General features: G+C 41.1%; 1 protein-coding gene across 1 annotated transcript in view; it reads left to right on the forward strand.

The window, feature by feature from the left end:
* Nucleotides 1-13,723, forward strand: part of LOC117400266 (sterol regulatory element-binding protein cleavage-activating protein-like) — a 59,391-nt gene that overhangs the window by 22,896 nt on the left and 22,772 nt on the right. Inside the window, exons 2-6 of the mRNA XM_033999931.3 lie at nt 2,030-2,224; nt 10,993-11,122; nt 12,343-12,500; nt 12,862-13,082; nt 13,592-13,697. Coding sequence (XP_033855822.1) covers nt 2,103-2,224; nt 10,993-11,122; nt 12,343-12,500; nt 12,862-13,082; nt 13,592-13,697 — 737 coding nt within the window. The 5' untranslated portion in view covers nt 2,030-2,102. The remainder of the gene's footprint in view (nt 1-2,029; nt 2,225-10,992; nt 11,123-12,342; nt 12,501-12,861; nt 13,083-13,591; nt 13,698-13,723) is intronic.

A 13,723-nucleotide genomic window follows, 5' to 3' on the forward strand; every position in this document is an offset into this window, starting at 1 on the left:
TTATTTACAGGCCCTGCCCTGCCACAGTGACATTAACTGTTGTATCAAAGTTTAAGCAATGCCAGCTGCACATAGTGTGCTATTGCATATTGAGTGTGTCCCCGTTCAACCTGCATAGCTGGGACCAGGCCAGCCAAGATGAGAAGGAGATTTAGAATCAGAAATATGCATGTGAAATATAGACACTGGCCTTAGTGTTTACACAGGAGTAGTAACTATGTAGTTTAAAGTTATCTGTTTCATATACAGTATTTATCCAGTCTATTCCTCATATACACACACCTGTAGTATTCATTTTGCAGTCCTTTATTTTAAACTGTATTGGAGTGCTTCTTAATGTACTAACCTCCACTGTATGTTAGTTTTAAATGTGTTTAATAATTTAGTAAATTAAACAGAAGTTAACACCGGCCCTTACTGAAGATCACAAGGACCTGCTCACACCATACTACTGTACTGTTGGCTGAGCCCTAGCTCCAGAACCACTTAACTCAGTGTTGCATTGTGTCCAATACAATACGTGACAGTAAATGAAGTGGTCCCACTGGTGTACAGTAATTGTTTTATTTAAAAAAGCGCGGGCAGTATGTGTTTGTATTCTTTTCTTGCTCCTTTATTTATTATTTGTTGGATAAAAAAAACATAGTTAAATTATCCGGAAAGGATTTATTTGGGGTTTGACCAATTGTGATCACTTTTTTTGGTTTTTGTAGCATGCAACATAGGTTTAACATATTGCAGCATACCCCAGCCCCAACCCTGGACTCTCAGGATCCAGCGCTATGACTGCAGTTGACATGGAGGTGTGATTTATCCCAATAGACTGTTGTCTGTTCTCCCCTGTTTAAAACAGTCCTCCTGTCACATTCAGACCACACCAGTGACATTGACTGAGGGTGACCTTTCTAACACCAGCAGAGCGGAGGTGCCGGGTCTAGTCTGGGATGAAACGATTTTAGCGCAGTGTTGCGTTAGTTATTGAATTCCATGTAGTCCGGACTCCCCCTTGTAAAAGTTTACCCTAGTAAAGGCATAGCAAAGTGCAATAAAGCACTGTAAGAGGTATGGTAAGGCTAAAAAACATGACAAATCGTGGTAAACTATGGTTGAATTAATGCATAGTATAAGCATGGGAAATACTGCACAATTACTGTGGCAAACTTTTTTATAAGGAAGTAGCTGCAGGTTCTTTAACCTGATGTTGTCCATAAAGTGCATCTGGGACAGAGTACAGAATTCAGTAACAGCTGCAAAGCCATGTTACAGCAGCGTGAACTAGCAGAGCAGGGAGAGTGATGGAGGTACAGTAGGTTTATTTAACCCTGCCACACTGTGTACAGTATCAAGGACAGTTATCTTTCTGGCACAATTTCACACTGTTTCCCGGGGACTGAAAATCCTTCTAACATCAGAGTGGAGGTTATTAAGTAAGTCAGAATTTCAACTGTGTATCTTTTTATGCTGAAGACCTTGATTAAGACACTTTGAAGAATCTACTTCTTGTCAAAACTTGTGCTTGCTTTTAGCAGATGTTTATGAAGGAGCGCTATGTATATTGTATGCTGTAGCACACTCACAATCCCCTTTTAGAAGGGTATACTGAGTGTGCCCTAGACAGAGGTGCTACACATTCCCACCACTCCTCTGACCCTAGCTGGAACAGTGTGGCTTTCAGATACAGTACATACACTGCAGACAGGGGACCTTAAAACTGCCCGGGCTCTATGTCTGCGTCAACCCTGCGCTGCAGACTGAAACCCGACCGACCAGCAAACCTTACTGCAGGATCCTCCAGCGGGTGCGTCCAGTATAGCAGGCAAAAACCTGGACTGTTAATGCACTGAAGAGGTTCACTGTATCAGACACTTGTCTGTGTTTCCGGTATCTGAACTTGTTTAATGTTTCTACCAAATGTGTTTTGTACAGAGAGCCATTCCATAAAATGGAATGACCCCTCTGCAGTTTGAGTTGAGCTTCTCAGTCTCCATGCACACACACACTAACTATTGCTTTGTGTTTTGGAGTGCAGGTCCCTGGATGCCCCCTGGATCCCCCCCCTTGACCCCCCTGCGTACCCCAATGTATGCCAGGTGACCCCCAGGATGACCCTGAGTGAGCGGCTCCGCCAGAAGATCTCAGGCGCCTTCTATCGACACGGCCTGTTGTGCGCCTCTTACCCTGTTCCCATTATCCTCTTCACTGCCATCTGCATCCTTGCCTGCTGGTGAGTACTCTCCACTGGGCAGGGGGGTGGCGTGGTGGGGGGTGCTGTGCTGTGTGGCTGTGCAAGGCAAGACTCCCATTGCAGAGCAGTTTGAGAGTCTTGGTTTTAACCATAGGTGGCATGTGAGTCTTCGGCGTAAGTGGGCTGTAAGCTTGTTTGAACAATGGTTAAAGCCAGAAAAGAAATGCAAAAGCTGAGTTGAAATCTAACGTCTGTGTAATTGATGGAGGTTACAAAGTGATGATGAAATCGCTTTTGTTACTTAAAAAAAACAAAAAAACAACAACAACCACCCTGATCGACTGGCAATCAGTTAAACTTATACACCTGTTTGTAATTTAGGCAGGTATAAAAGGACAGGTTTTAAAGACAAGAGTTCTCTGTGGGAAGGTAAGGAACTGTGTATAGACCTGAATGAGCTCCAAAACAGGAGCTAGGATTTATTTTTATTTTATATTGTTTGTTAAAAGAAGCCGTGTTCCCACTGGAAAAGGGACACCGCTGAACAAAAACAGGTATCGTCTGGTTTAAACCATTCCTTTGTTTTAGAGAGTGCTTTATCCACCAAAGAAGTGTTAGGAACTGTGTTCAGTTGTACCGTAAATAAAGAAGCTTTGTCACAATTTGTAATTATGAAAAAAAAAAAAGTTTTACATTGTGTGTGTGTATAATTGTATTACCCTACTTTTAGCAAACAATATGAAATGCTAAATTGAAACTGCAAGCCCTTTTCTAAGTGTTACATTTGAAATGTGTGATACTAATTAACTAATTGTTGAAATGATTTGTTGCATAATAAAATGGTATTTGCTTTTCTGTTGAATTGTTCTGACTCACTGTGGTTTCATTAACGAATCCAGTTTTCTGTGGATTCGTAGCACTAACTGTGGATTTGTTTATCAACAATACAGTTGTAGTGAAAAGTTTACATACCCCAATGGAAATTTTATAATTTCTAGAAAAGAAAGAATTTTAGGAAAAAATCTTCTGTAGCAAAAGTATTGCTTTTGTGGATGAGGAAAAACAGTTACAAGAATTAGATGTCTACAAATATTTATTTCAGCATTTTTTTTTGCAAAACTCCAAAAATGCTAATTCAGAAGTATTCATACTCTTTGATGCTATGATAGTGTTGTATACAAGGTGCTAGACATTTCAATATGGATTATGCAGAACCTAATTCTAGAAAAATGCTGTATTGTCGGTGAACATTGTTAGAGAGTATAAAATGGTTAGGCATAGGATGATTGCTATCATTCCCAATAAGTCAATATGGGGGGAAAAGTAAAGAGCTACCTGAAGACCTTTAAAATTGTTTGTCATAAAGCTGGAGAAGGTTACAAGAAGATTTCCAAGCATTTAAGTATACCAATTTCAACTATTGCGTCTATTAGCAAAAAGTATAAGACTCGTGGTACTGTCACAACGCTCCCTCGGTCTGGAAGAAAGAAGGTTCTTTCACCAAGAACAAGTAGAAGAATTGTGAGGAAGGTTAATAACAATCTGAGATTGACTGCCAAAGATATTTAAAGTGAATTGGCAGAAATGGGGTTTCTATTTCAGTCATAGGTCGAGTATTGCATGGTGAAGGTCTCAATGGTCGCAGGCCAAGGAAAAAGCCACTCTTAGGAAAACGTCACAAGGACAATTGCTTAAAGTTTGCAAAACAGCATTTGAATTATCGATATGAGTTCTGGTCAAAGGTTTTGTGGAGTGATGAAACAAAAATTGAGCTATTTGGTCACACTGAGAGTCATTTTGTTTGGAGAAAGTCTGGTGAGGCATACAAAGAAAAGAACACCATACCTACTGTCAAGCATGGATGTGGTAATATCCTTCTATGGGGCTGTTTTTCCTCTAATGGTACAGGAAATTTAGTTTTAATGCATGGTCAAATGGATTCCATAGCATACCAAAAGATACTGGCCAATCATCTGAAACCCTCCGCTACAAAACTTGGTTTAAAGCGCAACTGGACGTTCCAACATGGCAACTATCCAAAGCACACATTAAAATCAAGGTTCTGGAATGGCCTAGTCCACAGTCCCGATCTAAATCCGATTTGAGAATCTTTGTTATGAGTTGAAGAAGGCTGTGCAGAAGAGGTCCTCGGAATTTGAGTGAACTGGAACAATTTTGCGTTGAAGAATGGTAAATAATTACTAAAGAATCGTGTCAAAAGCTCATTGACAAATATTATTATTATTATTTATTATTATTATTATTATTATTATTATTTATTTCTTAGCAGACGCCCTTATCCAGGGCGACTTACAGTCGTAAACAAAAATACATTTCAAGAATCACAGTACAAGTAATAATACAATTAGGAGCAAGATAAAAATACAATGACTTTGGTTCTAGCAAGTACAAGTATAATAAAATACCATTCAATAACGGAGCAGATAACAGTGTCAGTGATAGTTACATCAGGATATAATTAAATATCCTAATCGTTTAAAAGAGGTTATTATTGCTAAAGGTGCCTCAACTAGCTATTAATTTCATTTTCCTTGTCTGGGTATGAATACTTTTAAATTAGCAGTTTTGCAAAAAAATTGCTGAAATAAATAACTGAAGACATCTATTTCTTGTAACTTTTTTTTTTTTTTTTTTCCCTCATTCACAAAAGCAAAACTTTTGCTACAAAAATTATTTCCTAGAATTTGTTTTTGAGAAATGTCTAGAAATTATAAATTTCCATTGGGGTATGTAAACTTTTGACTACAACTGTATATCTGTCCCGCACTCCTCTTCTCTTCAAAGCCACTCAGCCACTTTTAATTCTCGGTGCGTCTTAGTCCCCCTCAACCTAACCTATCAAGCTACTATCTGTCAGCCGAATTTTTGGAAGGTAAATCTATATAATAAATACAATATTCTGTGTTTGGAGAGTGTCGGGATGCTCTATTGCTATAGCAAGTTGATCAGTAAGGAATACAATATCGTTTCTTTTGTTGGCATTAGTGCAGTATCGGTACAGTTTTTTAAAAATATTGGTGGACTTTTTTTATTTTAGGGAGCGTGTCTGTCGACTTGGAAAGGGAGAACACAAAAGACTGAGAAAGGAACATTTACAGAAAACAAAAAAAAAAACGTAACAGCCTAGTACTAGTGGGAAGAGACTCTGTGAACGCAGTAGATAACGACATCAAGAGTAGCAACTTCCTGGACTATAATATTATTACGGCAGGACTAAATAAGACCTGGTAATTAACATTACCAGTACAGTTAAAATGTAAGGCTGTGGTTACTGCATACCCCATAAGTTGGCAATAAAGTATGTACTGTATTTATTGGAAGTACTCGTGACTTTAAGGTAATGTTGCATTTTACTCACCCAAATACAGTTTACGCACATAATATTTAAATTGAAAAGTAAGTTACACAGTGACCCAAAGCCTTATCTGGAGTGTTGGTTGTATGGAATGCTAATTTCATACTGCAGGTTACTACAGTACAGATATAGGTGTTTTCAGCCCTTAATCTACATTGTATTTAGAAATGGGAAGGGGGCACGCTCCACTGAGACAGACTGATGTGTCACATTGGCATGAGCAGCTGGAGCTGTGTGTGTAACCTACTGAGCCAGCGGGTAACTTTAGGACAACTGGAACCTGTTCCTCACTTGGAGAATCAGAGGAGCCTGTCAGGATTGTGCAAAGAGGAGGAGGATACCTAGCTGTGTCAGGTTTAATCTAAGTAGCACAAGGTTTAGACATTTTGGCAACATTCTGAAGCAGTCTGTCCCAGGACTATGCTCTGCTAGGTCCAGCAGACTATCCCACAAAGGGTATTATGAATTGGAGGTTTTTCTATGGTGAAGGACAGATTTTGGTGATTTTTTTTTTTTTTTTTCTGGGTTTATACGTCAAAAAGCTTGTGTAGATTTGTTTTAAAATTGTATAATTTGTTAAAAAGCTTAGTGCAGGTCACAGCTTGTAATCACAGTAGCATTGGTAGGCTTCTGATTGGCTCCAGCCTGAATCCCATTCATTGTTTGTCATGGCAACTCTTTTAATTGGCTAGCCAGAACTCTCAGTAAGGCTGCCCTAGACATTGAATATAAAATGCATTTTTGGTGATGATTGCCCTGCATAGGAGTAGGAAGGGCAACTTTAGCTTTTCCAGCTCTTCCGGTGCAAACATTTCTTCCATCAATGCCTGTTTAATTATTGAAATGATCTTCAGAAGCAGGGACACATAATTAATTAAGGAACTGTCTGAAGTGAAAGTCCTGTAATGGAACAAACTGGATGAGAGACAGACTTGATTAATGGCACAGTTGCAGTATTGCTGTTTACGATGAATGTATGCAGTGTGCTGCAGAGGATAATGACTGACAGCCCCTTTTAAATAAACGTAAAGGCTGCTGCAATAGCCATGTAAGAAATAAAAACGATTTCTTAAGCACAGCTTTCTGTCTTCACGCAGTTCTTTGAGCTATAAAGGTAGCCGATATCCTTGCGTGGTTGTGGTGTTGCTGTGTTTGTTTCTTTTGCATGACTTACCTCAACCTCCTGCCTGCCTGTCATGAACAAGAGTACTGTCAGAGCAGCACCAAACCACTAGAGAGTGTTTATTTAGAGAGAAGCAGAGAAGAGTGTATACCGTCTAGACCCTGAACCCTCCACAGCACTGTCTGGAGGGAGAGCTGATGAAACACCTAGTAAACACTCCCCTCTCTTCAAACAGGCACACTGTTCAGATTTGGGGCTTCTGTACTGTTCAGGCTTTGGGCTGGGCTCTGCTTGTGTAACTTCCTAGAAGGGTGGTTTAGCCACAATCCACAATCCATTATAAGGCACGTCCCCATTGGAACCTATTAGCGGCAGCTACACTTTCACATCTCGCCAAGAGTGTAGATCTCGCACTCAGAATGTCAATGACAAAGCATTCTACATTTTTAAACCACAACAGGTTCTTAAAAACAGACTAAGTACATTAATATCAGTTTTATTGTAATATTTTATTTTTATTCAGCGAGTCAAGGGACCTAATGGTTTGAGGATCTTTGTGACTCATTCTTGTGTTCCCTCTCTTTAATGGAGCCTAGTACTTTGTGGTCCCTGGTTTGTATTTCTTTATTACTTTTAATTACTTTCTTAATATTGCACCCATCACTTCAAATACTTGATTATAGGATAATCTTACAGTGGCTGTCAAAAGTATTCACACCCCACTTGGACTTTTCCACATTTTATTGTGTTACAACATGGAGTCAAAATGGATTTAATTAGGAGTTTTTGCCACTGATCAACACAAAAAAGTCCATTATGTCAAAGTGAAAAATAAAATCTACAAATTGTTCTAAATTAATTACAAATACAAAACAGAAAATAATTGATTGCATAAGTATTCACCCCCTTGAGTCAATATTTGGTAGAGGCACCTTTGGCAGGTTTTCACATCTGGACACTGCAATTGTTGCCCATTCTTCTTTGCAAAATTGCTCTGTCAAGTTGGATGGGGACCTTTGGTGAACAGCAATTTTCAACTCTTTCCACATATTCTCAATTGGATTGAGGTCCGGGATTTGACTGGGCCACTCCAGGACATTGACATTTTTGTTTTTAAGCCACTCCAGTGTGGCTTTGGGTATATGTTTGGGGTCATTGTCCTGCTGGAAGATGAATCTTCTCCCAAGTCCCAGGTCTCTTGCAGACTTCAGCAGGTTTTCCTCCAGGATTTCTCTGTATTTTGCTGCATCCATTTTGCCCTCTATCTTCACAAGCTTTCCAGGCCCTGACGCAGAGAAGCATCCCCATAGCGTGATACTGCCACCACCATGCTTCACGGTAGGGATGGTGTTCTCAGGATGATGTGCGGTGTTAGGCTTGAGCCAAACATAGCGCTTAGCGTTGAGGCCAAAAAGCTCTATTTTGGTCTCATCAGACCATAGAATCTTCTTACACTTGGTCTCAGAGTCACACACATGTCTTCTGGCAAACTCTAGCCGAGATTTGATGCGAGTTTTTTTCAACAGTGGCTTTCTTTTTGCCACTCTCCCAAAGGCCAGTTTTGTGAAGCATCCGGGCTATTGTTGCCGTATGCACAGTGTCTCCCAGCTCAGCCGTGGAAGACTGTAACCCCTTTTAGAGTTGCCATAGGCCTCTTGGTGGCCTCCCTGACTAGTGCCCTTCTCGCCTGGATACTCAGTTTTTGAGGATGGCCTGTTCTAGACAGATTCACAGTTGTGCCATATTCTCTCCATTTCTTAATAATGGACTTTACTGTGCTCCGGGGGATATTCAATGCCTTGGAAATGTTCTTATATCCTACCCCTGATTGGTGCTTTTGAAGAACCTTATTCCGGATTTGCTTTGAATGTTTCTTCGTCTTCATGATGTAGTTTTTTTTAGGAAATGTGTATTTAACCTAACAGGTGTATTTAACCTGAAATCATGTGAAACACCTTAATTGCACACAGGTGGACTCCATTAAACTAATTATGTGACTTCTGAAGACAATTGGTTGCACCAGAGCTTATTTAGGTATGTCATAGCAAAGGGGGTGAGTACTTATGCAATCAATTATTTTCTGTTTTATATTTGTAATTTATTTAGAACAATTTGTAGATTTTATTTTTCACTTTGACATTATGGACTTTTTTTGTGTTGATCAGTGGCAAAAACTCCTAATTAAATCCATTTTGATTCCATGTTGTGACACAATAAAATGTGGAAAAGTCCAAGGGGGGTGAATACTTTTGAGAGCCACTGTAATGTGAGGCGTGTGAGTAAATAATGGAATTTCCAGACAAAAATACATGAAAAAAAGGTATTTTATTTTGTTACACGAAAAAATAACTGTCGTGAGGGGGGGAGCGCTATATCAAACAAAAATAATATTCTTCCGTGCACCTTTCACCTTCTCAGTCCTCTGTGGATCGGCCACTGTACATAAAAAGAAAACAAAAAGTTAATAAAACACAACCGATACCACACATTCCCGCTGTGGCACTCCTTTCTTACACCCTCCAGCCTCATAAGCCTGCCTGTATTTCAAAGACCAACTGGAACACAGTAGTGCGTACCCTTTTGTATCCAAAGCCCCGCCCCTGTAGTCAGTGGAACACCAATCCCGAACTGACAAGTGTTGCTACAATTCACTTGACTCGAGTGACCGGGACCTACATACTTGCACTTCCACCCCTCATAAAGGTGACTTCTGTCACTGTCATGTGCTCTTTGTAAGGGAAGTCCCAAATTAGCTTGGTGCCAGGAGGCTGAATTACAAACCGAAACCCCTTTGACTCATCACACCTGAATTAAACAAATAAAAAAATTCAAGCTAGCCAAATCCATCAATGCAGTCTCTTCATTAGTGCATTTTAAGCAGTACAGAAACTTGTTTTGAACTTTACTGACACATTACACCAGGCGAAATTCATTGAGATGAACGAAAAAAAATTTTGCAACATGGTTTTAGAATTATGCAATTTTCCAGAGAAGCTGGTGGAGCAAACACAGACCTTTGCTTCAAAATAAATACGTAAATAAAGTCATTTAAAATGAACAGATGAACTACTGTACCTACCCAAATTTCAAAACCTGGGCCCTGTTACAGCAAACTGTGTCAATATTTTGAAAGGGGGGCCTATGGTGTTGGAAGGGTTGCCTTGACGACAAGTTGTGTTGTGGGGTGGAGCTGTGCGACTGGTCTAGACTCCATTCATATGTTGATTCAGCTGTTCAGTGCTGTTTGGGTGCCCTGTGCCTCGTTATCTGGAGAGGGTTTGGAGTGAAAGAACTCTGTTCTGGAAATGAGGGATAGAGCAGCTTTCGACAGTGAATTGCAACAGTTCTTCTAGTCTGGCCACAGGTCCACCGCTAAGGCTGCACAGGGAGTCACCTTCTAACAGGTGGGCTTTGAGCTCAGGCTGCTGAAGGTCTGAGCAGATCACAATCCAGGAAGAAGGCAGCCTGACCTTGTTGCCAGTATCCAGCAGTGTGACAGCAAACCACAGTAAACTAGAATGTGGTTTTAAGGAGCCTTAATGACTGTGTTGCATTGCCCCGTGTAACCTCTGTGTTAAAAGTTATGTTGAAAACAGACCCCTTGTATCCTCACAATCCTGTGTTCTGTTGACAATTTAAACCAAACCCTTGAGAACCAGCACTTGATTATTGGATGAATGGGTGTATTGTATCTACATATATTTAGACCCATGGGATCTCCTGTAAAAATAACTACTCTGGAATGTGCCTGGGTATGTATTTTATGTCCACTTTGTGGAATGTCAATGGTGCTTTTTCTAATACTGTAGAATGAGAGCATTCTCTGTGCTCTAAGTGCTAAAGGCAGAGTCCAGTAGCTGGCAATTCCTTAATAACAGGCATGTAATATTCACATACATTACTTTGCAGGAGGGGCTGGGGAGGTGGGGAGTGATTCCACACACATTCTGAGTTGAGAGTTCAGAATGTCAGTCACCCCCCCTTGCTACCCCACAGCCTGTGAACCCATGAGTTGCTCCAGGTACTGTAAATTTGTAGTGCTCAAGTCTTTGAATATGTTTTACCTGGAATTCTCACCCCAAGGATCTATACCTACTTATATAGGTATGTCTCACAAAGTTCTTACATATAAGAAGAGGACTGGTTATCTATTTGTGATGAATCTTGCTAAGGACATTATTTAGCACAAATTATTGAGATTTCGTAATATTAGAGAGTCTTGATGTTTGTCCAAAGAAGCAATGAAATGACCCATACTGTGCTCATTATATCTGTAGTTTCTGATGGTCTTCCTCTCTCCCTCTCCAGCTACCCTCTTCTGAAGCTGCCTCTGCCCGGGACTGGCCCAGAGGAGTACACGACAGCTGTGCGGGACTACAGCCCTCCCCCCTCCGACCCCCGCCCCCTACAGACGGACCCCAGCGACAGGCCAGACTGGGTGAGACACCATCTTGTTTATTTGGGGGAATTACCTATCATTTGGCAATCATATGTCATGTGTGCCTTTTGTGCCTTTTTTTTTTTTTTTTGTAATACATTTTTATTTTTTCATCCTATCACAAGGGGAACATTACTTCAAACTTCTGACGATATTGGTTAACAGGGATTCCAGGCCTTTTTATAGCCAATCAGCTTTTCCGGCCAGTAACATGTCATTTTTTAGAAGTATATTACAACATTACTTAATGGCATTATCACTGTGTTGAAGATCTTCTGGGGTTTTTTTTACTGCCTTTTTGTACTTTTTTCAAATGTTATTTCAGATTAACCCTTTGCGGTCCATTTATTAATCGCGCGTCAGGCACGCCAGGTCTAATTAATTTTCACACGCGCAGTTAATTTTATACGCGCTGTTTAAAAGTATTTTTTTTCACAGTCAAACGGGTTTAAATGGCCCTGCATATCAACAAAGCACACACTAGGCATCTCCAGCCCCTCCCCAGCCTTTTGTTTGCTATAGCGTTCAGCTGTGTAAGAAATAAATAATAATAATAATAATAGTCGTACATACCGATCGATCATCTCCAGATCACTCGTTTTATCACCAAACTCCTCAATAATGCGATCCAAGTCATTATTTTATTACTATAACATCTGAAAAAAGCTCTGCAAATGTCCATGATAGTCTCAGTGCGCTGACACACTTAGCCAGCTTGTTTATTATGGACGCCCATTATCTGATACCTGATACCATGTATGACTATTCATGAAATACGCCTTTTTTTTTTTTTTTTTTTTTTTTTTTTTTCCGACTTGTCTCGGCTCCTGTCGCTACCACTCGGCAATTGAATGGTTTTCTCGGCTTTTTCCGGAGAAAAAACGACTAAACACCCGTTTATTGCGTTGCTATAATGATGTCGGACCCAGTCCAACAAAGGACCTGTGAGGAATAATTGCAATGTCGGACCCAGTCCGACAATGGACCGCAAAGGGTTAAGTTTACAAATACAAGCACAAAACCAAATAATATTTAACACAAGAAAAGATAATCCTGCTTGTACTAATAAGATGTAAGAACATTTTTTTTAAAACCTTGGTTAGCCCCCCCTTTAGGTCTTAAGTGCACTCGGTCCTTCATCAAATGCTGTTGACTTACTGGTTTGTCTCACATACAAGAGGCAGTTTGTGAATGTCTTCTCCCTTGTTGTGTGTCTGCAGTACGTGGGTCCGCCGGTGGCCTATATCCAGCAGGTCCTGGTGAAGGCCGTGGTGTCTCCGTGGGACCAGAGCCTCCTTCCCGTGGACATCTTCCGCTCTCCCCTGGCACAGGTCTTCCAGCTTGTTGAGGAGATTCGCAACCATGTGCACAGAGACAGGTAACCCCACAACATGACTCGGAAGAGCATATTATGAAAGAGAGGCCCATCTAAGCTCATCCGGTTCCTAGTGGCTGATTGATCTCAAAACTTTGTCAAGAAGATGTCTTTAATGGATCAACTACATGAGAAAGCATTCCATTCCATACACTCACTACTCTCTGTGTGAAGAAGTGTCTCCTTCCCTCTGTCATAAGTCTGTCTCCACTTTATTTTCAACTGTGTCCTCTGTCCTGGTTTCTGTGCTGTGGTTAAAGTGTCATCCACAACCGTGATCAGAGAGGCAGGTAACACAACTGCCTGCCCACAGCACAGCTCAACTAATAGATGTGCTCTACCCTCTCGCCCTCTCACCCCGCAGTACCGGCTCTCACAGCCTGGATGAGCTGTGTCTCCAGGTGACAGACTTGCTGTCTGGGCTGAAGAAGGTGCAGAGCCAGCTACCGGAGCACGGCTGCCTGCTCATCTCTCCCGGAAACTTCTGGCAGAATGAGCGTGAGCGATTCGACTCCGACGCGGACATCATCCGCACCGTGCACCAGCACGAGCCCAAGGGCCTGCACACCTCTGCCACAGTCAAAGGTATAGACAGGGGGCTCCATGGAGCAGGGAAGAGACAGCATCCAGCTTTGAGTTCAAATTATACGGTCAAACGATTTATACGGTCAAACGATTTCCATTGTGAATATTTAGAATTTTCCCCAAAAGTTTGTTGAACAATTGTCAGATATGCATAATGTACACAGTACGTCACAGTCTGTGTGTGCGTGTGTATGTGTGTGTGTTCATACCGCTATAACACACACGCACACTGTCAATACTGCTTTAACACACACACATTCTGTTAATACTGCTCTAAGACATGCACAAGCTGTCAATACTGCTACACACTGTGTGTTTGATATAGCAGTATTGACAGTTTGTGGGTGTGGGTGTGTTATAGTTGTATTGTGTGTGTGATTTGTAGCGGTGTTGAGAGTCTGTGTATGTGTTGTAGTGCGATTGACAGTCTGTGTGTGTTGTAGCAGTATTGACAATTTGTGTGTGTGTGTGTGTGATGCAGCAGTATTGACAATCTGTGTGTGTTTCAGATTTGCTGTTTGGAGTTCCAGGGAAGTACAGCGGGTTGAGCCTGTACAACAGGAAGCGGGTAGTGTCCTACACCATCACCATTGCATTGCAGAGCTACCATGCCAGGTGAGTGGGAATGAGCTGCACGCATG

The sequence above is a fragment of the Acipenser ruthenus genome, chromosome 4, assembly GCF_902713425.1.
Source record: "Acipenser ruthenus chromosome 4, fAciRut3.2 maternal haplotype, whole genome shotgun sequence".
Lineage (NCBI taxonomy): Eukaryota > Metazoa > Chordata > Actinopteri > Acipenseriformes > Acipenseridae > Acipenser > Acipenser ruthenus.